General features: G+C 47.7%; 3 protein-coding genes and 1 long non-coding RNA gene across 4 annotated transcripts; 3 read left to right on the top strand and 1 right to left on the bottom strand.

The window, feature by feature from the left end:
* Positions 1–1,778: 1,778 nt before the first annotated feature.
* On the top strand, positions 1,779–5,123 carry fbxo45 (F-box protein 45). The gene is made up of 3 exons (XM_047014024.1): positions 1,779–2,298; positions 2,705–3,061; positions 3,934–5,123. The coding sequence occupies exons 1-3, from the start codon at positions 1,981–1,983 to the stop codon at positions 4,117–4,119; spliced, it is 861 nt and encodes a 286-aa protein (XP_046869980.1). The 5' UTR covers positions 1,779–1,980; the 3' UTR covers positions 4,120–5,123.
* A 1,174-nt stretch (positions 5,124–6,297) lies between these two features.
* Positions 6,298–11,616, top strand: nrros (negative regulator of reactive oxygen species). Its single transcript, XM_047014022.1, has 3 exons — positions 6,298–6,846; positions 8,149–8,251; positions 9,554–11,616. Exons 2-3 carry the CDS (start codon positions 8,162–8,164, stop codon positions 11,489–11,491), a joined length of 2,028 nt encoding a protein of 675 aa, XP_046869978.1. The 5' UTR covers positions 6,298–6,846; positions 8,149–8,161; the 3' UTR covers positions 11,492–11,616.
* A 2,973-nt stretch (positions 11,617–14,589) lies between these two features.
* Positions 14,590–25,527, bottom strand: sh3glb1a (SH3-domain GRB2-like endophilin B1a). Its single transcript, XM_047014023.1, has 9 exons — positions 25,285–25,527; positions 24,372–24,513; positions 23,912–24,040; positions 23,216–23,349; positions 21,599–21,691; positions 19,105–19,194; positions 18,781–18,881; positions 18,172–18,382; positions 14,590–16,028 (listed from the first exon to the last, which is right to left on the bottom strand). The coding sequence occupies exons 1-9, from the start codon at positions 25,345–25,347 to the stop codon at positions 15,921–15,923; spliced, it is 1,071 nt and encodes a 356-aa protein (XP_046869979.1). The 5' UTR covers positions 25,348–25,527; the 3' UTR covers positions 14,590–15,920.
* On the top strand, positions 19,265–19,579 carry LOC124462460. Its single transcript, XR_006955431.1, has 2 exons — positions 19,265–19,466; positions 19,497–19,579. It is a non-coding gene; the product is annotated as an uncharacterized LOC124462460 (long non-coding RNA).
* Positions 25,528–26,294: the final 767 nt, after the last annotated feature.

Genomic DNA, 26,294 nt, shown 5'->3' with positions numbered 1-26,294 from the left:
ACATTACGCTAAATATGGGTCCCAAAATAAAACATAATTCAAACTCCTCTATCACTTAAGAATAACTATAATATATACTATATATACACACACACACACACACACACAGACACACACAGACAGATAGTTATGGATAGATTAGATTCACATTATGCTTGGAAGGAAGAACACTGGTTTTGAGAGACTGAGAAGGCACCAGTATTTGTAAAACTGGACTGGAGTGTGAATGCATATCTACCATCTTCTGACCTGAAAAAGTAAGATTTAAAAACAAGACACAAACACAAGCGTGTCCATACCACCCAGGGGCGGTTTTAGGCACGGGCCGACCGGGCAGCCGCCCGAGGCACCATGAAGATAGGGGCAGCATTTTTCCGCAATTTGTGTGTTTAGCGCCCTGTGGCCAAAAAGAGGTAATGCGATTGTGTTTGTGCCATTCGTTCCGTGTACTGTGTTGGTGCGGCCGGCTGTGTAGGGGGCGGCAATAGAGTTCTTTGTCCCAGGTGTAAGTGAAAAACTCGGCTGGGGTGCTAAATGTGCTACGACCGCCACTGATACCACCTTAAATACTACATTTATCAACCAGTGATGAATGTTCATTTAGTACATGCTCCAGGGCTAGAGTTAGGGCTACATGCTCCAAACTGATTAAAACGCCTGGGTTCCACATTGTCTGCTCTGCCTAAACGTGAGCATCACGTTTTCCAGCTCTGTTTCTAGTGTGAACACTGACCCTACTGTTCACCACTGTGGGGCAGGTAGCTGTAGGTGTGAAGACCCTGCTGTTCACCACTGTGGAGCAGGTAACTGTTGGTGGGGGTGCCCGTGGGCCGGTAGGCGGGCAGGGGTGGCCCATGGGGGGGCGCATGGGGGGCTACGGGAGACAGGGAGAGGGTCGTCAACAACGTTCCTGAGAAGGACGGAGACAGAATATGTGAATACATATTTAAATATATCCTAAATATACATACTGTGGCATACTGAGCTGTTGGAATAACACGTTTCCTAAATAAAGCCTATGTTTATGTACCATGTCAGCGTTACATGTGAAAAAAGAAAGCTCAGAGTAGCTGAAAGGCTTGCTGACCCGCGCGGAGAAATGCACGTCTGGTGTGAACAGCCTTGCGCCACTCGTAGCCGATCGTGACGCTTCAGGGTCCTTCCAGGCGCTTCGCAGACAGAGTGCGTTTAAATCACTGTCGAACTAACCAATCAGTAAACGGTAAATGCCGTCACTTCCGGGTGGTTAACTCCCTCAGTGTTGAGGTATTGAAAAAGTGCCGAAAAGAAATATTTTGAAAACAATACTTATTGTAACACATGATCAACCAGCTGACAACTGAATGTATAACTGAATGTATGCATCATATCGATATTAGCCTATCAAACATAAATGAGCAAATCTTGCAGAACATCCTTTAGGCAATTTAGCTAAAAATACCCATCAACCTTGACGTTCACTATTTAATACTTAACCTCAATGTCAGCGTTTTTCCGAAGTGCAGCCTATTTGATCTTGCTGCGTTTTTCATGCCGATCTAGAATCACCATTACCCTTTTTTAACTGACTGAAGATCAGATTTATGAAACTGTCAGACTGATTGTAGCCTACTGTTTAACCACAATAGACCTACATGCAAAACATTATTCATTTTTTTACTGTCGGTTTTTTTTTTTTTTTTACAATAGCCTACACAATATCTGCGAGCCCACCTTATAATATAAGCAAATCACAAATTTCATTCATTTTAAGATTAGTGGACTCCATTGTCGTGCACGCATTTCCGGGACGTTCACGCTCGAGTTGGATCGCTTCCCCGTTTACGAACCAGATAAGGCCCACCGCATTTCAAGCTATACTACATTACCGCTGTGATTTAGCCGCACTGATTACGAAATGTGGATTTTTTATCATTGCAGAAAGCAATAACTGCTGCCGCTAATACATTCCGGGGGTCAGTGTCTACTACGAGTTAGAAAATGTCAGGAGCGGCCACCGGAGGGGCGTCCTCTTGCATCAGCGCAGCCGCCGCCAGCAGCAGTTCAGCGGGGTCCAGCTATGGCGCCTTGGGCGGAGGCTGCGGAGTGGCGGGCAGACTACCCAGCCGTGTTCTCGAGCATGTGTTCTCTTATCTGGACCTGTATGATTTAATGCGATGCTCGTTAGTGTGCTGGCACTGGAACAACTGTCTGGCAGACGAGAACAGCGAGGTGTGGCGGTGTCTCGCCGCACGCTCACTCAGCGACGAGGCGCTACGCTCCGACATTCTCTGCAATATTCCTACGTACAAGGGGAAGGTAGGTTCATGTTTGTTATTTGAACTGCTTTAAGATGCAGTAGTCTTCAGTCTACATTTACTGTCTATGTATGCTGTCAACGCAACGGGAGAATGCATGCTACATTGTGAAACTTGCAACAGGAGTTTTCCATGCATTTGTTTATTGACATGTGAAACGCCTCAAGGTGACATATGACCACGTTAATAGCTTTGTGAATATTTGTTGCTGAAATTCAGATTCAGATTTGAGAACCTGAGCATTCAAATGATCTTGTCCTTCTGATATTCAGTAGCAGCCATGTACTATCTAACCCTAGCTCTGATCATGTGACCTATAAGTACCATGTTGGTGTCATGTGACCTGTGTCCTGTGACCTGTTCACACTATATTGAGGGGTCTTGTGACCTCTGCTCTCACCCGCCAGCTCAAGGCGTCCCAGCACGCTCTGAGTTCCCACGACTGTTCGCGGAACGTGTACGTGAAGAAGAACGGCTTCACTCTCCACCGCAACCCCATCGCCCAGAGCACGGATGGCGCGCGCGCCAAGATTGGCTTCTCTGAGGGCCGGCACGCCTGGGAGGTGTGGTGGGAGGGGCCCCTGGGCACCGTGGCAGTGATCGGCATCGCCACCAAGCGTGCCGCCATGCAGTGCCAGGGCTACGTGGCTCTGCTGGGCAGCGACGACCAGAGCTGGGGCTGGAACCTGGTTGACAATAGCCTGCTGCACAACGGAGAGGTCAATGGAAACTTCCCCCAGTGCAACAATGCCCCCAAATACCAGGTACTCAGCGACACCATGTCTACAACTCATTCTGTTCATCTAGCAGACGTTTTTATGCCACATACAAATAGTACATTTGTAGAGAGAGTACAGCACAAGATTAAGGGTGAATAAGTGCTTAGTCCTAAGAGTTAACAGTCTGTATTTATGCTCAGTCTGATATATGATGTAGCTGTATGATGTGCGTTACTCTCCAGATAGGTTGTGTTACCACGTTAACTCTCCAGTGAGGCTGTGTTAGCACGTTAACTCTCCAGTGAGGCTGTGTTACAACGTTAACTCTCCAGTGTGGCTGTGTTACCACGTCAACTCTCCAGTGTGGCTGTGTTACCACGTTAACTCTCCAGTGAGGCTGTGTTACCACGTTAACTCTCCAGTGAGGCTGTGTTAGCACGTTAACTCTCCAGTGTGGCTGTGTTACCACGTTAACTCTCCAGTGAGGCTGTGTTACCACGTTAACTCTCCAGTGTGGCTGTGTTAGCACGTTAAATCTCCAGTGAGGCTGTGTTACCACGTTAACTCTCCAGTGAGGCTGTGTTAGCACGTTAACTCTCCAGTGAGGCTGTGTTAGCACGTTAACTCTCCAGATAGGCTGTGTTACCACGTTAACTCTCCAGTGAGGCTGTGTTAGCACGTTAACTCTCCAGATAGGCAGTGTTAGCACGTTAACTCTCCAGTGAGGCTGTGTTAGCACGTTAACTCTCCAGTGAGGCTGTGTTAGCACGTTAACTCTCCAGTGTGGCGGTGTTAGCACGTTAACTCTCCAGTGAGGCTGTGTTAGCACGTTAACTCTCCAGTGTGGCTGTGTTAGCACGTTAAATCTCCAGTGTGGCTGTGTTACCACGTTACCTCTCCGCTGTGTCGCTCCTTAGATCGGGGAGCGGATCCGCGTGATCCTGGACATGGACGACAAGACACTGGCCTTCGAGAGAGGCTTTGAGTTTCTGGGCGTGGCCTTCCGAGGGCTGCCTAAAGCCTGCCTGTTCCCCGCCGTCTCCGCCGTCTACGGCAACACCGAGGTCACCATGGTATACCTGGGCAAACCCCTGGATGGCTAGTGCACCTGGGCCAGGTGTCAGGGAGAATCACGCTGCAGACGGATGAAGAGGTGTTGACATTCCACACCACGAGGGAACAGAACCCAGTAGACCAGAGGGTTGGGGGGTGTTATGTCAGAAGTGTTTCTGTCTCCCAGTGGTTGTACACACATCAGCTGCAGGACCTTTTTATTTATGTGATGGAAGGACTTTATTAACATTTTATTTTGAACATTTATGAAGTAACACTATTGAATATTGAGGATTTGTGTCCATTTAAAAGAGCCAAACCAAATACAACGCAGAAGCTGCATGAGCCATGTTGTGATTACATGATGGGACGTTCGTTTAAAAGGACATCCTGCATCTCATTTGATAGTTGCTTTGAGGCAAAGCAAACAAAAAAAGCAAAGTTCCATCTCACCGTCCACAAAAACCCTGGCAGATGCCCTGCTCCCATACAGAAGGAGAAGACATACAGGTTTCCTGTCACTATGGACTTTAGAGGTTCAGATCTGGATCCATGTTTATGAACATGGACTCATATGGACTTGAGATCACTGTTGAAGTCAGAGAGCATATTTTCGTTTTGAGTGTAAAGAAGTTTAAATCATGACAGTAGATGAAAGAATTGCACGTCCTAATAATACCTATTGTACAACGTGGCAGTATCTGTGTATTTATCTCCAAACAAATGTAACTGACATTAAGGCTTATGTGATGACCTCATGCCAAACTAAAATGGAGGCCTGTTCCTCCAGGGAGCTATGAGGAGTGCCAGTACTGCCGGCCAGCAGCACTGGTCAATCTTGCTGCAGGGTTAAGCTTATGGTCAGGGTTAGCTTCAGTGGACGGTTAACAGGGAGGGGAGTGTGTGAGCTGTCTGGAACTGCATCCCTGCTACTATGGTGTTATATATCATGCTATTTATTGAGAGGTTTTATCAGTGCGACTGTGGATGCAGCCATGAAGCCTTAGCTTCCTCATAACTTTAGCTCTATTAAAGTCTAGATGGTGCCAGTCAATGAAGCGTCTGGGTTGTTGCTTAACTTATTTATTTGGCAAAGCTATTGCTGCACATGTCCTTTGATGATGCAGCCTTCAGAAATGAGGCAGTAGGAACTTTAGAGATGCCAAACTGTTATTCAGTGTATTGCTAAATGTGGCTCTTCTTGGTGAAACATGATATGCTGAATTTAAAAAACATATTTTTTGACCATTGAGAAATTCCATCTACCCATGTGTTATCAAAGATCCAGAATTCATGTCTATAAGTAACCCCATCCCAGTGCCCCATCTGGTGGTTGGAAGCTGCCACTGCGTCCATGAGAGCCTCCCAGTGAAAAACTCCTTAGAAACACACTGAACCTGCTCTTCTCTACTGCTCTTCTGAACCCTGCTCTTGGCAAACCCTGCTGTCAACGAACCCTGCTGTCAACGAACCCTACTCTCTACGATCCCTGCTCTCTACGAACCCTGCTCTCTACGATCCCTGCTCTCTAGGAACCCTGCTGTCAACGAACCCTACTCTCTACGATCCCTGCTCTCTAGGAACCCTGCTGTCAACGAACCCTACTCTCTACGATCCCTGTTCTCTACGAACCCTGCTCTCTACGAACCCTGCTCTCTACAAACCCTGCTCTCTACGATCCCTGCTCGCAACAAAATTTGCTCTGGTCTTCCAAGCCCAAATGGGACCTAGCTTCCAATTAACTGGTCATTTACCATCACAGCGTACATGGATACAGTACCATACCATATAGTAACCATACCATAGGATACAGTGTACAGTTGATTACACTAGCAGCCATGAACCATGACCAGCCCAGCCTTGACTAGCAGGAAAGCAGGTCTGGCTGATTGGCATCCATATGACCACACTTCAGCTACAGTGAAATTAGTGGGTTGAGAATGCGTAAAAGAGAATGTGGGTTTTGGTTGTAACAGTGAAACTAGCTGCATGAGGGGTAGAGAGAGGGAAGGAGAGAGAGGGGGGGAAAAGGAGAGAGGGGGAGCGAGAGGAGGGAGAAGGAGAGAGAGGGGGGGGAGGGGGAGAGTAAGAGGGAGAAAAAAGGAGGGAGAGAGGGGGAATCTAAGAGGGAGAAATATAGAGAGAGGGAGAGAGGGGGACAGGGAGCGAGGGAGAAGGAGGGGGAGCGAAAGGGGGAGAGAGGGGGAGGGGGAGCAAGAGAGGCAGGAAGGGTGTTAGCTCTGAGTGGTTTCCTCTCCATTGTATCTCATGATCAAAACCTGCGACAGAGCCCTGGTGAGAAGGGTGTGATAATAGTACGGTTTTGTGGTTGATGAGTGAAAATGACTTTGCTGCACCATACAGTACAGTAACAAGTCGATTCTTACAACAGGGGCCGCTGCCTCGTTTGAGTAAAAGCCAAAACAAGTTTCTAATAAATGCCTTTCTTGACGGGCTACATATTAAGTCATTAATATTTTGGCAGGAAGAACACTAATTTTGGTGTGTCAATTGACAAACTAATACCACAACATTTACCAGCTAGTTTCAAAAACTATTTTGGCCCTGTGCTTGTGGACGCTTCGTGATCTCAGTTGTCCATGTGACTTGGTTTCCGTTGCTTGCCTGCCTGCTTCCGCAAATAGTGAAGTCTCAGTTCAGAGCATTTGCTTCCACGTATGAACAAGCACACCAGCGCTGTCAGCTACGACGACAGCCAGAGACATGGTCAGGACCCCATCGGTGGTGACGACGGACACCCACACCTAACCGCCAGGGTAAGGATGAGACGAGTCCTGCACAGGACAGAAACTCCTGGGATTCTACCTGCAAGGCTGTTGGTGGATCTACCATAGACATATTCTAATAATATAATAGTAATATTGTGACAAAGTGTATTGTATTTCATTATAGAAATGATGCTGGTTAGGATGATAGGGTTAGGACAACTCATACTCTAGGAGCTTCAGCAGCTTGTATTCATGTATCGTTTGTTGGACTGCGTGAAGACTAGGTGTCATACATATATATATATATTAAACATTTGAACAATTCCCAAGGGTTTTTATCTGTACTAACTGTATATTCTAGACAACAAACATCTTAAAATGTTTACTCTGGCCTAACCTAAATTAATTGTTCATTTATTACATTATTTATGATCACGGATGTTATGAAACATTACTAAACGTTTTGGTGTAATATTACTTCTGGACTGAGTATTCAACATGCATGATCGAATTAGAAGTAAAACTGTAAAAACTAACATCATGGTTAATTCAGTGAATTATTTTAATACATAAAATAAGTTTAAGGTTAATAGTAGTATTGGTGCAGAACTATTAATTTCACATACAACCCTCAGTCTGTGTGTTCAGAAAGACCTGTCATCATTAAACTTCTGACCAGTGGACCTGGTTTTTGAAATGTTTATATCTGGATATTTTTAATTTAGGTCATAGGTTAATTTCAACCATGGCCCATAGTATAGACTCTCTTCTCTCCTCCATGGCCCATAGTATAGACCCTCTCCTCTCCTCCTTCATGGCCCACAGTATAGACTCTCTCCTCTCCTCCTTCATGGCCCATAGTATAGACTCTCTCCTCTCCTCCTTCATGGCCCATAGTATAGACCCTCTCCTCCTTCATGGCCCATAGTATAGACCCTCTTCTCTCCTCCTCCATGGCCCATAGTATAGACCCTCTTCTCTCCTCCTTCATGGCCCATAGTATAGACCCTCTCCTCTCCTCCTTCATGGCCCATAGTATAGACCCTCTCCTCTCCTCCTTCATGGCCCATAGTATAGACCCTCTCCTCCTTCATGGCCCATAGTATAGACCCTCTCCTCTCCTCCTTCATGGCCCATAGTATAGACCCTCTCCTCCTTCATGGCCCATAGTATAGACCCTCTCCTCTCCTCCTTCATGGCCCATAGTATAGACCCTCTCCTCTTCACCTGTCCTCCTCTAAGAGTCCTCTCCTCCTCTCCACTGTTCCTCCTCTCCTCCCCCTCTCTGTCTTCCCCTCTCTGTCTCCTCTTCCCTCTCTTCCTCTCATCATGTTCTCCTCTCGTTCCCAGTGAAGATGTGAAGATGGTTGTCTTCCTCCCTCCCCTCCTCTTCCTCCTCTCAGGCCAGCTGGTGCCGACCAGCTCCCATCCTCACCCTGACTCCTGCAGACTGGTGAGATCTTTACTCTCAGAAGCCATGCTCAGTGTTGACTGACTAAGATATTGTGTGAAGACTGACCCTACAACAAGATAAACATATCGTGACCTTACCAGGAAAAAGTTATCTGGAACCCAAATCAGAGAAGGAACTACAGTTTTGAAGAATGTAAATTTGAGTCTCGCTAACACGCTACAAATCCATCATATTTGATTTTACCTTAAACAAATGCTCTGCAGTTTGTGGGTTATGAATTTGAGAGCTTTTCTAGCCTACTTATGAGCTTATCCTCACTCTGCACAAAATATTACAAATTTAACTTGACTTTGTTTGAACTGCAGCATACTCTGTGGTTGATGGGGCAAGATAGAGAGCACGCTACCACAACATCTATCTAAAGGCCCCGTCACACCATAACGTTCTAGTCAACGTTCTATGACGTTAGAAGAAACGTTGATAATCGTCCATGGTCGCTGGTGTAGCGCCAGAAGAGCGTTGTGTGGACGCTGGTGATGCTGGTAATCGGTGGAGAACGCTGGTCCAAAAAAAAACTTTTGAACATACAAAAGTTCTCATGGAACTCTCATTTAGGTTGAATTGTAAATTATGGCTACTTATATATATTTTTTTATTTTTTATTCCCCTTAGTATTAGCTAGACCCCCTTAAATATTAGCTAGACTTTGCTCCTTTTGTATAGTTAGAACACATATTTAAGTTTCAATATTCCTGTATGTTTAATGTATGCACCTCCCTGCCAAAGTAAATTCCTTGTTTGTGCAAACATTCATGGCGAATAAAATCCCTTCTGATTCTGATGGAGACCAGCGTTCTTCAACATTTAATTTTAAATGCTGGATAACGCTGAAGAACGTTTGTGGAATGTTTGACTAACATTGCACGCGTTTGGCTATCGTTAGTCAGTCGTTATCCTGGCGTTAGTTGGTTGTTATTCATCCAGCGTTTTATACCGTTTGACCATAAAACCCACAAACCAGCAAAACGCTACTCTGTCGTTATTCACACGTTAGTCAGGGGTGTCTTACTTGGTTGCTGTTACACACTCCTCATGCGTCAGTCCCACGCTAGTCATGCGTTAGTCACACGTTAATCACACGACAGATGTGTCCACCTCGCCCTACAACGCTCGAAATTAAATGATAGGAACGTTCAGATAACGTTGACCAGAATTTTATGGTGTGACAGAGCCTTAAGATTCCACACTTACTTACAAGGAAGTAGTGATTGCAGCCACCACCTCTTAGACCTCTCTCAAGCTAACTGAACTAGATCATCATTCTTCTTTTACTCTCTTCAGGTTCAGACGGCAGCTCTCTGTAACCACGGCCAGCTGTCCTCGGTGCCCCTTGGCCTGCCTGGCTTCATAGAGGAGCTTCATCTAAACCACAATCACATCCGGATGCTGCAGAACGGCCCCAGCTACCCCGCCCTCCACACCCTCAGCTGCGCTGACAACCAGTTAGAAACAGTGGGCTCCAAATTCTTCTCCCACACACCTCTCATTGAACACCTTAACTTTGCCGTCAACAACCTTCACGTCGGGTACCAGGAAACCAGCCACGCGTTGACGTCACTCTCGCAACTCCGAGTTCTGGATCTCTCCGATAATGGGCTGACGGAGGACATGGCCTCAGTACTCCTCCAGAACCTGACATGGGTGGAGCACCTGAACCTGTCCAGGAACCTGCTGCTGCGGCTGGACGAGCGGTCCTTCAGGGACATGCACCTGCTCCGGGAACTGGACTTGCAGAGGAACTCTCTGTTTGAGATTGACGGGGCCTTCGTCCACATGCACAGGCTCCAAAGACTCAACCTGGCCTTTAACTATCTGCCTTGCCTGCTCAACTTCCAGATGGTTCAGCTGCTGGTCCTGAACGTCAGCCACAACTCCCTAGAGTGGTTCATCTCCAACCAGGACCTGGAGGAGACATTCCAGCTGGAGACCTTAGATTTGTCGGACAACAGGCTGCTGTTCTTCCCCTTCCTGCCCGCCCGCAGCCACCTCCGGAACCTCCACCTCTCCAGGAACAGGCTGAGCTTCTACGAGCACCTCGACAGCAACGCCACCTCCAACTGGACCACCAGCATTTACTTCTACAACCTGGGGGGCAACCTGAGCAGTGTGATGGCACGGCTCTGGTCAGATGACCTGTACGGGGACATCTCCTCCCTGGAGCTGCTGGACCTCAGCTGGAACCAGGTCTCCTACCTTCCCCAGGGCTTTGTGGGCAGCATGCCCATTCTCACCCGGCTGAAGATGGGGACCAACTGCTTGGAGGTTCTGGACCTCTCCAGGGAACAGCTTCCAGGGAGTTTATACGAGCTAGACCTGAGTAACAACCAACTGACGGATCTTCGCGCCAGCGGGGGTTCTGTGGGAGAGCTGGGTAACCTGACATACCTGAACCTGAGTCAAAACAGCCTGCAGAGACTCCCCTCCTGGTGGTTCTCTTCTTTGCCCAGCCTGGCGTCTGTGGATCTAAGCAGCAACCCTGTGAGGGTCTGCCTGTCTGGGCACCAGGACGACTCCTCCTGTGTGGTCTGGAGGAACATTCTCTCCCTGAAGCAGCTGCTACTGGCAGGTTGCCACCTGGGGACACTCCCAGATTCAGCCTTCACAGGTACTCCCCTCACACACCTGGAACTTTCCAACAATCCTGACCTCATCATCCAGCCTACAGCCCTACAGGGCTTGAGTAAAACTTTACAGCATCTGGGTTTAGGGAACACAGGCCTGCGAGACTTTGACTTCTCCCCTTTCCACCTTCTCAAGTCATTAAACATTTCAGGAAACACTCTCACACAGCTCCCAGACTCGTTGCTGAGTCTTCAGTTGACATGTCTGGATCTCAGGAACAACAGACTGAGCTCTCTGACCACCGGCCAGGCTAGCTCGTTAGCCTCCAGCCTCCAGACTGTTCTACTCATCGGGAACCCGTTCAACTGCTGTCGGTTGGACTGGTACTGGACGTTTGAGAGGACGGAAGCACTCAGGATGGTTGATAGCTGGGACGTCACGTGCCAGGACTTTGATGAGCGGACTCACAGGGTGCAGCTGCTCAGCTCTCCTCCGTGTGAGTCTGAGGGGGAGGAGTCTGTCTTCTGGTATGTGCTGCTCTTCCTGTCCGTCACTCTCTCACTTGTCGGCATCTCAGCCCTCTGCCTGCTCACCTTCAGGCCCGGAACACTGCCCAGAGCCATCAAGAAGAAATGTTGGAGGCCCACACCTTACTAAGACGAGTCTTTGTCAAATGCTGTGTCAGCCACATTACAGTGATGCATGGCATCATAGTGTACCCATGTATGAATTATTTCCTTGATTTATAACAGTGGAGAAAAAATAAATAAACATAAAGGTTGTCTTAATATTTTCATATGAAGCCTTGGTGGATCCAGTCTCCCTATGCTTCATAGAGATGGAAATCATCTGAAGCCTCAATAAGGGTGGAGGTAAAAGAAAGGGGTGGAGGAGGGAGGAAGAGGAGGGAGGAAGAGGGGTGGAGGAGGAAGGAAGAGGGAGGAAAAGGGGAGGAGGAGGGAGGAGGAGGGAAGGAGAGAGGTGGAGGAGGAGGGAGGAAGAGGGGTGTTCCACGTATGTATTCACGTTTCTCACCTCATTACATGTAGTCATTTAGCAGACGCTCTTATCCAGAGTGACTTACAGTAAGTACAGGGACATTTCCCCCGAGGCAAATAGGGTGAAGTGCCTTGCCCAAGGACACAACGTCATTTTGCATGGCCAGGAATCGAACTGGCAACCTTCTGATTAATAGCCCAATTCCCTAACCGCTCAGCCATCTGACGTTGTGTGCATTCAGGTTTCTCAGGTTGCTTGCATGTGTGTGAGTGTTGGTGTATCTGTGTGTGTGTTTGTTGGTGTATCTGTGTGTGTGAGTGTTGGTGTATCTGTGTGTGTGAGTGTTGGTGTATCTGTGTGTGTGAGTGTTGGTGTATCTGTGTGTGTGAGTGTTGGTGTATCTGTGTGTGTGAGTGTTGGTGTATCTGTGTGTGTGTTTGTTGGTGTGTGTGTGTTGTGGTTGTGTTTGTATGTGTGTTGGTGTATCTGTGTGTGGTATTGTGTGTGTGTGTTAGTGTTTCTTTATGTGGTAGTGTGTGTATGTGGGAGTGTGTGTATGTGGGAGTGTGTGTGGTGTGTGTGTTGGTGTACCTGCATGTGGGAGTGTGTGTGGGCGTGTGCGTGTGGGTGAGCATATGCAGAAGTAGTATGTTGCAAACTTGCTAAAAACAGCAGAGGAAACCTGAAATTTCCTGTTTTGCAGCAACTGCCCAGTGTTGTATCTTGGGAGGGGGGGGGGGTGGTTATGTGTGCATGAAGAGGCCTCTGTATTTGTGTGTGTGTGTGTATGTATCAGGAGGCCTGTATGTGTGTGTGTGTGAGAGAGTGTGTGTGTGTGTGTGTGTGTGAGTGTGTGTGTGAAGCAGCTAGGCATGTTCAGAGCAGCATAACCAGACCGTAACCAGAATACCGCTGTGGTGGTGCTTTGGGTCACAGTGGTTGGAACAGAGACACAGTGAGGCAAGAACAGGAAAGGCCTCATAGAAGCCTGACACTCAAGTTACAGTGGCACCCAGATGGAGATCATCTCCTTCAGCATGCAAGGTACAGAAACCAGGAAGATTTTGGTTCCTTGTTCTTAGAAATGGCTTCTCCTCAGCAACAGTCCACTGCATGAAAGTGATATGATATGAAATGTGTCAGTGGGCCTTCACGGTATTATACCATGAAAGACGGCACAAGTACACACATCCTTCACTCTAGTAGAAGTACAGATAATGTTTAAAAAGACTCCGGTATAGGTTGTAATGCTGACTACGCTTTTTAGTATGGGCTCTGACATGTACTTAAGTAAAAAGTAGCCATTACTACTACCTGTTTTAGTGTCACGCTGGTAACTGGATCTCACATCATACTAATGCATTACTACAAAAACTATGGACTATAGACATGCAGCGCATTCACCATGAATTCTTTTTGACGCAGACAATGTCGAACATCCCTCATATATGGCCATGGGTGATCAGGAATGTCTCTAGTCTCAGTCATGTCGACATCACTAATGACCTCTGTCTCATCCGTAACATTAGCCATTATTCTTGTTGCCTTCTGCCTTGCTCCATGGTCGCTTCGTAGACTAGCTTACATTTGTTTTGCGTGATAGCCAGGAAATGAAAAACGGCGCAAAAGTTTTCAGAAAAATGTTGAAGTAAAGTACTGATACCAGAAAAATCTAGTATTTGTACTTTGTTCCTTGACTTCCTTCCCATCTCTATATACTATGGAACCAAACATTTAATGTGGTTTAGTTTCCATCCTGCAAATACTCTCAGTACCGACTAAACTCCACACACTGTGCTGTTTCCACAATGATACCGTACCCCCAAAAGGTGGACCCAACAGGGGGCCCAGCATGTGGAGGAATACAGGGGGGCCACAGGGGCCCGAATGTCGGAGAACAGGAAGCCCAGCATGCAAAGGGGAGTAATATGGGAGTAACAGGAAGTTGACAGCCTGCTCACCGAGAACCACTTCCTCTTACCCCTTCTACTTCCTCTACACATTTAGAGTTGCACAATAGCCACAATTAGATATGCTTCATTGCACAGAAAACCCTTTGGAGGGGCTGTGGTCTAAACACCCTGAAGAAATAACCCTGACTGACAGCAAGGTTACATTCTGGAAGACCAACAGAATCATACTTACCGAGTTAAACTGGACAAGGACTGTGTTGACAGACAGCGAGGTTACATTCTGGAAGACCAACAGAATTATACTGATTAGATTAGAGGGTTAGGGCTAACCCAACAAGGACTGTGTTGACAGATGAACCGAGTGCAGCGTGAGAGGAATTAAGTACCAGAGGGACAGTACCAATAACTCTGCTAACCCTAACCAGCCCAGTTACCCTGCAAAGGGACAGTACCAGTTAAACAGGAGTGATGTCATGAAGTCACCAGCCCAGTGACCCTGCAGAGGGACAGTGGTTTGAATGTTTTGTATTTTATATGTGCAGCATGCAGGTACTTTGGATAAAATCATCAGCTCAATTTTAAATATTTTAACATTTTTTATATGGGTCAAACCTGGTTCTTTTTCATGAAGGGTATGTAAATGTAAATCGAAGACTTGACAATATTTCATAGTATCTATATCTAGGCTGGCCTCTGCTGGTGAGCCTTTGGTACTACATGACACACCGCCATACAAATACTTTACTACAACGACAGTGTGCATCTACACTGGGCACATCTACACAAGCGTATTTCATCACCAGGCAGAAACTGTAAATAACAGTTAAAGAAAAAGACTGCCGATACAGGTTTTCTTCCTTTAATACGTTGTTGCATAGATAAACAAAACAATGAACAGCAATTAGCCATTATGTACTACAACTTCCAGAAGAAACGACACAATGATTGTGTACGTTTGAGGCTGAGGAAATGAGAGGCACATTTTTAGTAGGAGATGATAACTTAGACAAACATCCTTGCAGTTTGAGGAGTGACAACAGGCCTAGTGTATTACAACAGCTGCTGCATCATCCAGCCCTAACCAGAACCCCCTTCCACTTCATAAAGTCTATTGAGTCAAAATATTTGTTTACTAGTACTGGTCCATAATCCTCCAAATAAAAATATAGATTAGGGTTTCAATATAGTTTTCCGGTTTAAAATGCTTCTCTTGTTGAAAGTACTTCCTGTGGCTTCTGGCAACTACAGGTTAGGCACACAGTGGTAAGGGTAAGACATGATTTAATCACTGGGGTCTTCCCTGAGGAGAAACGCTCAGGGCCAAGAGGACCTGCTCCTGGTCAAGCCTCCCTCTGAGAACAGGACCGGGACATACCCAATGACCAAACAAACATGGCACTTACATCAGAACAAAGACAACTATAAAATAACACTCTAAGACTTTTCAAAAGAAATGTTCAGATCTGTCTTTCTATTCAAAAAGTGCTTTTTGATGCAAGTATTAAAACAAGTGTGTAGCAGTTCACCCAGATATCAAACTGGACTAATAGTGAATAAAGAAGTGACACAAGAGCTTTGAAGGCCACCAGAGTCAGGAGGGCTGTAAACAAGAGGAACATGTAGGAAGGTTCTGGAAGATTTTTGCCATGTATTGTAGGAGAAGCAGAGAAGCGGCTTGTATAAACACTAACAAATAGCAAGCAACGAGCCCATCACACTTCCATTCACATTCTGCTGGTTAACTGAAATCTACTGAGGACCACGTGTGATGTCTCGGTCCTTCAAGAAGAGACTGACCTCAAACAGGACATGACCCTAACCCTAACAGGACATGACCCTAACCCTGACAGGACATAACCCTAACCCTAACAGGACACGACCCTAACCCTAACAGGACATAACCCTAACCCTAACAGGACATAACCCTAACCCTGACAGGACATGACCCTAACCCTGACAGGACATGACCCTAACCCTGACAGCTTCAGGGTTCATGCTCCTGAATTAGGTCAATTTGACAGAATGGAAGTGTGCATGTGACCCTGCCACAAAATATAAATATGAGTATAAATATTCGGAGCGGGTGGTATTTCGTAGGTGGGTGGGGCGGTGTTTTGGAGGGAGTGGTAGTTTGGAGCGGGTGGTGTTTCGTAGGGGGCGGGGCAGCGGTGGTTTCAGTTGAGTAGCTCCAGGTAGGTGATGGGTACCCGCCCCTTCTGGCTCCCCCGCTCACCCATCAGCCAATCAGAGTCCATGCCTGGGACGACAGTCACCATTATGACCTGCAGAGGAAGTGACAGAGACACCAAGATCTGTTACAGCACCATGTAACAGATCTTACCATAGAGACTGGAGACTTGGAACAACTAAGACCCCGCTTCCACCAAGGTGGTGGGATGGAGGAGGTGTGTGGCTCTAGACTACAGGAGGAAGGGGGTGTGTTGCTCTAGACTAGAGGAGGATGGGGGTGTGTTGCTCTAGACTAGAGGAGGAAGGAGGTGTGTTGCTCTAGACTAAAGGAGGAAGGAGGTGTGTTGCTCTAGACTAAAGGAGGAAGGAGGTGTGTTGCTCTAGACTACAGGAGGAAGGGGGTGTGTTGCTCTAGACTAGAGGAGGAAGGAGGTTTGTTGCTCTAGACTAGAGGAGGAAGGAGGTGTGTTGCTCTAGACTACAGGAGGAAGGAGGTGTGTTGCTCTAGACTAGAGGAGGAAGGGGGTGTGTTGCTCTAGACTAGAGGAGAAAGGGGGTGTGTTGCTCTAGACTACAGGAGGAAGGGGGTGTGTTGCTCTAGACTAGAGGAGGAAGGAGGTGTGTTGCTCTAGACTAGAGGGGGAAGGAGGTGTGTTGCTCTAGACTACAGGAGGAAGGGGGGGTGTTGCTCTAGACTACAGGAGGAAGTGGGTGTGTTGCTCTAGACTAGAGGAGGAAGGAGGTGTGTTGCTCTAGACTACAGGAGGAAGGGGGTGTGTTGCTCTAGACTAGAGGAGGAAGGAGGTGTGTTGCTCTAGACTAGAGGAGGAAGGGGGTGTGTTGCTCTAGACTAGAGGAGGAAGGGGGTGTGTTGCTCTAGACTAGAGGAGGAAGGGGGTGTGTTGCTCTAGACTACAGGAGGAAGGGGGTGTGTTGCTCTAGACTAGAGGAGGAAGGAGGTGTGTTGCTCTAGACTAGAGGGGGAAGGAGGTGTGTTGCTCTAGACTAGAGGAGGAAGGAGGTGTGTTGCTCTAGACTACAGGAGGAAGGGGGTGTGTTGCTCTAGACTACAGGAGGAAGTGGGTGTGTTGCTCTAGACTAGAGGGGGAAGGAGGTGTGTTGCTCTAGACTACAGGAGGAAGGGGGTGTGTTGCTCTAGACTAGAGGAGGAAGGAGGTGTGTTGCTCTAGACTAGAGGAGAAAGGGGGTGTGTTGCTCTAGACTACAGGAGGAAGGGGGTGTGTTGCTCTAGACTAGAGGAGGAAGGAGATTTGTTGCTCTAGACTACAGGAGGAAGGGGGTGTGTTGCTCTAGACTAGAGGAGGAAGGGGGTGTGTTGCTCTAGACTAGAGGAGGAAGGGGGTGTGTTGCTCTAGACTAGAGGAGGAAGGAGGTGTGTTGCTCTAGACTAGAGGGGGAAGGAGGTGTGTTGCTCTAGACTAGAGGAGGAAGGAGGTGTGTTGCTCTAGACTACAGGAGGAAGGGGGTGTGTTGCTCTACACTACAGGAGGAAGGGGGTGTGTTGCTCTAGACTAGAGGAGGAAGGGGGTGTGTTGCTCTAGACTAGAGGAGGAAGGGGGTGTGTTGCTCTAGACTAGAGGAGGAAGGAGGTGTGTTGCTCTAGACTACAGGAGGAAGGGGGTGTGTTGCTCTAGACTACAGGAGGAATGGGGTGTGTTGCTCTAGACTAGAGGAGGAAGGGGGTGTGTTGCTCTAGACTACAGGAGGAAGGGGGTGTGTTGCTCTAGACTACAGGAGGAAGGAGGTGTGTTGCTCTAGACTAGAGGAGGAAGGGGGTGTGTTGCTCTAGACTACAGGAGGAAGGGGGTGTGTTGCTCTAGACTACAGGCTGAAGGGGGTGTGTTGCTCTAGACTAGAGGAGAAAGGGGGTGTGTTGCTCTAGACTACAGGAGGAAGGAGGTGTGTTGCTCTAGACTAGAGGAGAAAGGGGGTGTGTTGCTCTAGACTACAGGAGGAAGGGGGTGTGTTGCTCTAGACTACAGGAGGAAGGGGGTGTGTTGCTCTAGACTACAGGAGGAAGGGGGTGTGTTGCTCTAGACTACAGGAGAAAGGGGGTGTGTTGCTCTAGACTAGAGGAGAAAGGGGGTGTGTTGCTCTAGACTAGAGGAGGAAGGAGGTGTGTTGCTCTAGACTAGAGGAGGAAGGAGGTGTGTTGCTCTAGACTAGAGGAGGAAGGAGGTGTGTTGCTCTAGACTAGAGGAGGAAGCTGTCTACCTCATCAGCCAGGAGGGACAGCTCACTGCTGCCAGCAGCGTCATAGTCGTACAGTACGCGAGCCTTGCGACTGCCAGACTTCAGCTCGTTGATTTCACCGCGCACCTGTCCCGGGCTGGGCACGGACGACGACACTGGAATGGTCGGCACAGAGATGCTGGCGCCAGAGCAGCCGGAAGACTGGTTGTTGTTGGAGAAGGTGGAGGGGAAGCTGGGGGGGAGAGAAACAATGTGAAAATGCGGCGCACAGGCCTTTCCAGGCTGTCTGATTGGAGAGGGGGATGGTCAGGGTCAGGCCATGTGACTGCGGAGGGGGAGGGTCAGGCCATGTGACCACGGAGGGGAGGGTCAGGGTCAGGCCATGTGACCACGGAGGGGAGGGTCATGCCATGTGACTGCGGAGGGGGAGGGTCAGGGTCAGGCCATGTGACTGCGGAGGGGGAGGGTCAGGGTCAGGCCATGTGACCACGGAGGGGAGGGTCAGGGTCAGGCCATGTGACCACGGAGGGGAGGGTCATGCCATGTGACTGCGGAGGGGGAGGGTCAGGGTCAGGCCATGTGACTGCGGAGGGGGAGGGTCAGGCCATGTGACCACGGAGGGGGTCTCACCTCCCCAGTTGTTTCTGGAGGTCCACCATATACTGGTAACACTGGGCATAGTAGGTTGTCTGAGCCTCCACAAAGTCATCCAGACACCGCAGGTGGTGGGCCTGGGGAGGAGGCAGGAGGCAGGAGGGACGGAGGGAGGACAGGCAGGAGAAGCAGAAAACATCCAGGGTTAGGGAGGACAGGCAGGAAGAAACGATGCCTACGTGTGTGTGTGTGTGTGTGTGTGTGTGTGTGTGTGTGTGTGTGTGTGTGTGTGTGTGTGTGTGTGTGTGTGTGTGTGTGTGTGTGTGTGTGTGTGTGTGTGGGGGGGGTCACCATCCTCACATGGGTGCTGCTGACTCCCTCCAGTAGAAGCCTGGTGATCTCAGCTTGTCTGTCAAACTCACTCTGGGTCATCCTGAGATCCTGCTCCGCCTAGACACACACACACACACACATACATACACCAAGACAAAGGGTTACACACACACACACACACACACACACACACACACACACACACACACACACACACACACACACACACACACACACACACACACACACACAGAGTAAGCCCAGTTTGCCCTCAGATAAACAGTGTTTGTAGGGTGACCGGCTAGATGGAGGTCCCAGACCACCAGCAGACGCTGTCATCCAAAACTACACAAGGGGGATGTGAACATGTAGGTGCTGATTGGACAGAGGTTATGGGAGGGGCAGCTGATTGAACAGAGGTTATGGGAGGGGCAGCTGATTGAACAGAGGTTATGGGAGGGGCAGCTGATTGAACAGAGGTTATGGGAGGGGCATCTGATTGGATAGAGATGTAAGGCTGGGTGTCAAACCTGCCGCCACCTCTCATAAGCTAAAGTCTGGAGTTTCTGGAAGGTCTCAACTTGATGGCCCTCACATCCCATTCAAGATGTGGTCTGATTGGTTGGTCTTGTGTATAAAGGGAATTGTAATGCATGTTTCTTTGGATTCTTCTTCTCCTCAGTTCTCCCTTGTCCTACTCCTTGCTCACCTCTTTTTTCTCTCTGATTTACAATGATCATGGTAGAGTAGGTAAGATTTAACGCCTTCATTTTGTAACATGTTTGTCTTGTAATTGATTTCGTTCATTAGCAATATTATTAAATGCGTATATACATTTAGTCATTTAGCAGACGCTCTTATCCAGAGCGACTTACAGTAGGTACAGGGACATTCCCCCGAGGCAAGTAGGGTGAAGTGCCTTGCCCAAGGACACAACGTCATTTGGCACAGCGGGGAATCGATCCAACAACCTTCTGATTACTAGCCCGACTCCCTCACCGCTCAGCCATCTGACTCCCTTTATTTCATTTTAACCTTACTTTGACCATTTTTGCTCTGATCTAACCCATAGTCAAATAACTGGAATTGTATTGGTATTGGCATTATTTGGTTCATGCCAATACACTTTTCAGTTTCCCATCTTCCTCTAAACCATAGGGAAATTAGTTTTGGTTGTTTTGATAATATTTAACCCCCTACACGGCCTACAGAGATGATGGGAACCCTGAAATGGAGCCACATTGAAGCTTTACATTACTGATGGACATGGAAGAGACAGCAAGCAGGGGGAGGGAGGACAAGAAGAAGGGACAGCAAGCAGGGGGAGGGAGGACAGGAAGAAGGGACAGCAAGCAGGGGGAGGGAGGACAGGAAGAAGGGACAGCAAGCAGGGGGAGGGAGGACAAGAAGAAGGGACAGCAAGCAGGGGGAGGGAGGACAAGAAGAAGGGACAGCAAGCAGGGGGAGGGAGGACTACAAGAGAGAGAGCAGTTGCTGAGACTGCTACCAAGACGTGAGTGAGTGTGTGTGGTGAATGTGTCTGTGGTATGTGAGGTGTGAATGAGGGTGTGGTGGGTGAATGTGTGTGTGGTGTCTGAAGGTGAGTGTGGCGTGCGAGTGTGTCTTTGCTCAGTTCGCTCAGTTCGTTCAGCTAGCCCAACATTCCACTTACCTCTATCTCTTCCTATGGCCACATCTGCTCGTTTGCATTTTTGAAAACAGAAAGTGTTATTATAGCTGCCAGCCAGACCCAGCATATCCTCACAGTGTGTGTGAGAGAACTGTCAGAATTTTAACAATAAACATCACAGGCCGTCACTGCTTAAAACCAGTGGTTCTGGCCGAGAGAGAGAGAGAGGGGGGGGGGGGGGGGTGAGAGAGAGAGAGAGAGGAGGGGGGGTGTGAGAGAGAGAGAGAGAGGAGGGGGGAGGGAGAGAGAGAGAGGAGGGGGGGAGGGAGAGAGAGAGAGAGAGAGAGAGAGGGGGGGAGAAGAGAGGGGAAGAGAGAGGTTGAGAGGAGGACAGAGAGAAAGAGAGACCAATGGATTTAACCCTTATGTTATCTTCGGGTCATTCTGACCCATCAGTCATTGTGACCCACCGTTGTAGTGTGATAACTTTACCGCATACAAAAACAAGTGAAGCATTTTCTTTTAACCGTTGGGCTGTCTCAGACCCCGCACATTGCGAAGGTTAAAATACAATAATTTTTATTTATTTTGTATTGGGTAAAATTGGGTAAACACAACGATGGTTCGTTATAAACCTTTGCAGCACAAGGGTTAAGAAATGAGAACTGAAACTTCCCATCACTCCCCTCTTGTGAGTTGGTCATGATGGGTAAGGTTTCAGGCCTTGGTTGTGTAACTAAGGTCCCAAACTGTTACACACACACACATGACACTGATATGGGACAAAGGACAACAGCCAGATAACTATTATAAGCAGGAAGCCAACCTTTTGGCACAGGAAGTAATACTGACTGCTGGTGTGTGAGTGAGTGTGAGTGAGTGTGCACTCACCACTGCTCTGGCATCTGCTACTCTGGCCTTCTTCAGCCGGGTCTTGGCAGCGTCCAGATCCAGACGCTTCACCTGCAGCAGCTTGCGTTCCTTCTGTACATGTTACACACGCTATACATGTTACACAAGCTTACATGTTACACACCCTATACATGTTACACACACACACTATATGGCAGAACACACACAGTTAGCTAACTCATACAACCGGAACACACACAGCTAGCGAGCTAACTCCAAACTTCACTGCATTGTGATTGTTATTGTGTTAACTTTGATGTATTCAACCTGGGATCAGTGTGTGGTTGTAGCTTAACCAGTGTTGGGTAAGTTACTTCAAAAAAGTAATGAATTACTAATTACTTAATCAATATTGTATTTAAAATACTTTTCTATTTAGTCTGAAAGGTAATTTAATCACTCCATAAGTAATTTAATTCATTACTAATTGAAATATTTTCCTAACTCATTTCCTAATGTAATTTTAAGCTCAATTTCCATGTCGGTGTAACACTTCTTGGTAAGAGGAACAAGTTTTTAGATCAGGTAGGACTGCTTTGTTGCTACACACAGGTACTTTGTTTAATATGTGCTTGAAAGACGGAGATTCTACAGTCCGCAGCAGTAGCATCTCTTCCACTATGTAGCCTGCAATCATCAAGCTCACCTTCAAACACTTTCTGCACTGGCGATGCAAAATCAAGTTGTCTGCTTAACAGGTGTTGCCGAGGTGTTATCTGTCGATGAACATGGATCACTCAAAAGAGTTTGTCGGTGCTGCCTAGGGATGTCACGAGAACCGATACTTACCGTACCTTCCGAGGCTTAAATAACAAAACACCGACGATGCCCATTTTTTTGAAGCACCGTAAGTACCGTGAGCGCCGATGCCAGATGTTAGCATCGGTGCTGCGCCTTCAGGAGTGTTCCAGTCGACGTTTACATTAAGAAAAACAAGATAACAACTGCTGCTTTAGCGATCGCCCCGCTTCGACTTGTTGACAAGAAAGGCAAAAAAAGTAGTTTGCGTTTGAGGCAGATGACCGTGGCGTTATAATTAATCCGCAGAAGCCATTATGCAAAAAATGCTACCGCAGTCTTCAGACCAAGGGGGAATACTTCCAATTTAGCTAAGCACCTGAAAGATCGTCATCTGGATTTGTTTAAAGAATTCAAGGCAAGTTCTGATTCAGTTCCAGAAGAGGCGCAGCACTGATGCTAACATCTGGCATCATACAAAATAAATCAATGTTCGTTGAAGTCGCGGCGAAATTCTGAATACATCCAAAGAATGCTCTTTTTCTGTTTGTTTAATCTGTCATACTAAAATAGGGTTACTTGTGCTATTGACAGCCGCAGGACATAGCTTACACTTTACTGTAATGTTCTTGTCAACCTTACTTTGTTACGTGTTACACCCAACACTGAGCTTAACACAGGAAACTCTCCTGGTGAGTGGTAACCAGCTAGCTTCCTGTTTCCTGTTTACTAGGAGCGCTTCCTGTTTCCTGTTTACCAGGAGCGCTTCCTGTTTCCTGTTTACCAGAAGCGCTTCCTGTTTCCTGTTTACCAGGAGCGCTTCTTGTTTCCCAGGAGCGCTTCCTGTTTCCCACTCACCAAGATGGTTTTGAAATCTCCCTCCAGGAAGTTCCTGAAGGGTGTCAGGAAGTTGATGGCAGAGGACTGGATGAACTCCCTCTCAGCTCCTCCAATCTGCTTTTCCGTCTCACCACATTTGATGAGGGCGTTTCCTGCCGGGGGCAGAGACGAGGGTTTATCATATTTTATAGACTAACAGTAGCACAGCTGAACATACTGAAGACTTTGGATTCAGGTGTTCATTTTAATGATAATTAATCACTTGCATGGGTTGACATTTGTGTAATAAGGCCAATATCTTTGGTTGGGGCATATAGCTGAACCATGAATGTGTGTGAGAGTGTGTGTCTGAGTGAGTGTGTGTGAGAAAGTGTGTGAGTGAGCGAGTGAATGTTTGTGTGCTAGAGAGTGTGTGCGCAAGAGAGTGTGTGTGTGTGAGCTCACCGGAGGCTGTGTGAGTGTGTGTGAGCTCACCGGAGGCTGTGTGAGTGTGTGTGAGCTCACCATAGGCTGTGTGAGTGTGTGTGAGCTCACCATAGGCTGTGTGAGTGTGTGTGAGCTCACCATAGGCTGTGTGAGTGTGTGTGAGCTCACCATAGGCTGTGTGAGTGTGTTTGAGCTCACCATAGGCTGTGTGAGTGTGTGTGAGCTCACCATAGGCTGTGTGAGTGTGTGTGAGCTCACCATAGGCTGTGTGAGTGTGTGTGAGCTCACCATAGGCTGTGCCGGGACCAAACTCGTTCCCAGCCTCGATCATGGTGTGTCCCAGCAGCTCATGGTTGTTCATGCGTGTGGGAGCCTTCTTCTCCAGCTTCTCATACAGGAACTCCTCTATTCTCACATCTGGAGCACAGCAGAGCAGGAACTCCATCAAGGAGGAGAATCACAAGACTTCACAGCAGGGTCAAACACAGAGACTGTCCAGGGACAAGCCAGTCAGCACAGAGCACACACACAAAGCACTACACACACCATGAATGTGTGTGTAGTGCTTTTCTGTGTTATGTAGCATCATGGTGAGAGCTCAGGAAGCTCCACAGCTGAACTCACATTCATCTGATCTGCCCCCCTGCTGCTCCCCTGCTGCCCCCCTTCTGCTCCCTTGCTGCCTCCCTTGCTGCCTCCCTGCTGCCCCCCTGCTGCTACAGAGCTGTCCAAGTGAGCTGCTCCTTACTGGGGTTTGGCTGCAGCAGCACCTCCGTCTGCTTCAGGACTCTCTCAGTCCACAGCTTGGTGCTCTCAGCTCTCATTAGCAGGTTCTCCAGGTGCCCGTCCAGCTCCGTCCGCTCTGCTTGGCCCAGCTTCTCCTCTGTGAACTGAGTCACACACATGTCATTCATTCTGCAGATGCTTTAATCCACCATGACACACATGTATGTAGATGTTCAGAAGTGAATGGTTCAACAGGGCTGTAGTCAGCCTAGTGGAACTTTTTTCTCCAAAAGTGGACCGTTGTACAGTTTTCCCCTTCATTTCGAACTATATAAACGAGTTTGTAAAGTGAAGGTTTAATATTTTACATTTTGAGAACCTCTGCTGTGTGACAGGTTTCCTGGGCACCCCACTGCAACAGTTTTGGGCTCGCCCTGCACCGCCGGCAGCCGCAAGCTTGCTACCGGATATGCCGAGATAGCGGTTTTGTTTTAAACTGCACTACTGACTCATCAGCTTTTAAATGGATTCCAGCAAGATAGACAATGGAAGATAGAAACCAACATCACATTAAGTTGTCAAGATTGTCAGCAAAATGTTTGAAAATTACAACTTCGGGTGGGACACAAGAAAACCACAACAAACAACAAGCTAGTGTGAGCCCCCGTAGCTTGCTAACATGCAGGCCCGAGGCCAGAATCACCGGGATTTCATAAAACTGAGCAGGCTCTGTTGGGTGACAGGAGCGAAAGCTTTGCTATCCTAGCTACAATCAAAATACACTTTCAGCATCTTGAGTGTTGCTCAAACTAGTGACATTAATGTATCACTCTACCAGTTAGCGAGCTAGAGCTAGCTATATAGCGAGCTGTTAAGCTAGTTAGCTAATGATATCAACAGTCATGACTTTTTAGTTAAACCAGATACCAACTTACTTGAACAGCACGGCTGAGAAAAGTGCCTGCGTCCGCAGCTAATCTTTTGACATTGAAATCCATATTAAGTTGTGAATTTTAAAGGCCACGTATAAATGTGAATACAACTATATCTGATCCATACAGCCAGTCAAGCAATACTTTCTTTTTTTTCATAGAGTTTCCAAACGCTTTAAAACTCAAACCCAAACAGGCTCTAGACTTTCTCCGTGTCATCGCGCCGTGCGCGGCTACGTATACCTCGTGTGCGGCTACGCAGATCTCGTAGACGGAACTGGTGTGGGCTGGTTCCAACACTTTTATAGCAGGGCTTTCCATGAATTCTTAGAAGCAAAGCAATGGATAAGAGGACGGGAAGAACACAATAGATCCTGAAATTATAATTTCACTCAAAAGATGTAACTGAGTTACGAATTATATTTGTAAGGTAAACATGAATGTTCAGACTGAGTAATTTGACAGCATCGTTAATGATATTATGCTGCCGTCTAGTGGTTGACAAAGGCATTTGTATGGAGCGATTCTGACATCGGTTGAGGTGAGGCATAGCCTGACGTTGTCATACTCATAATTCTTGTCAGAATATGAGTCTGAAAACTCTCCGTTGGGCTGTGACTACGGGGCGTGTTTCAACCGAACTCGTAAAACAAATGCCTCTTCGCTCAATTAGATAGACCTACAACCAGTCAGAGCAACGTAATATGTTGTTAGTTGAAAACGAATTCAACCCAAGCGCTCTTTCGTGACGTTGTTGATTACGTTACTGTTGATCATCTGTCCATCATCGTATAAAGCCCGCCCTGGCAATTTCATTGGTCAGTCCCGATTCTGGTTTACTGTAGTTGTCCCATAGAGTTAATATAACTAGAGTAAGCTACTTTTGTCTTCCAAGATGGCGTCCCCATTCATTTCTATGAAAAGTGCTCAGTGGCGCAGTGAGGCAAGCGAGAGCGCGAGACTGGACGCGGCCATCTTTCCACTTCCGTGTCTTCCTGTCTCGCTTTAAACAG

This window comes from Hypomesus transpacificus, unplaced genomic scaffold (assembly GCF_021917145.1).
Source record: "Hypomesus transpacificus isolate Combined female unplaced genomic scaffold, fHypTra1 scaffold_214, whole genome shotgun sequence".
Classification (NCBI taxonomy): Eukaryota; Metazoa; Chordata; class Actinopteri; order Osmeriformes; family Osmeridae; genus Hypomesus; species Hypomesus transpacificus.
Note: the sequence above shows the minus strand (reverse complement) of the source record. Positions and strands in the feature narration are given on the sequence as shown.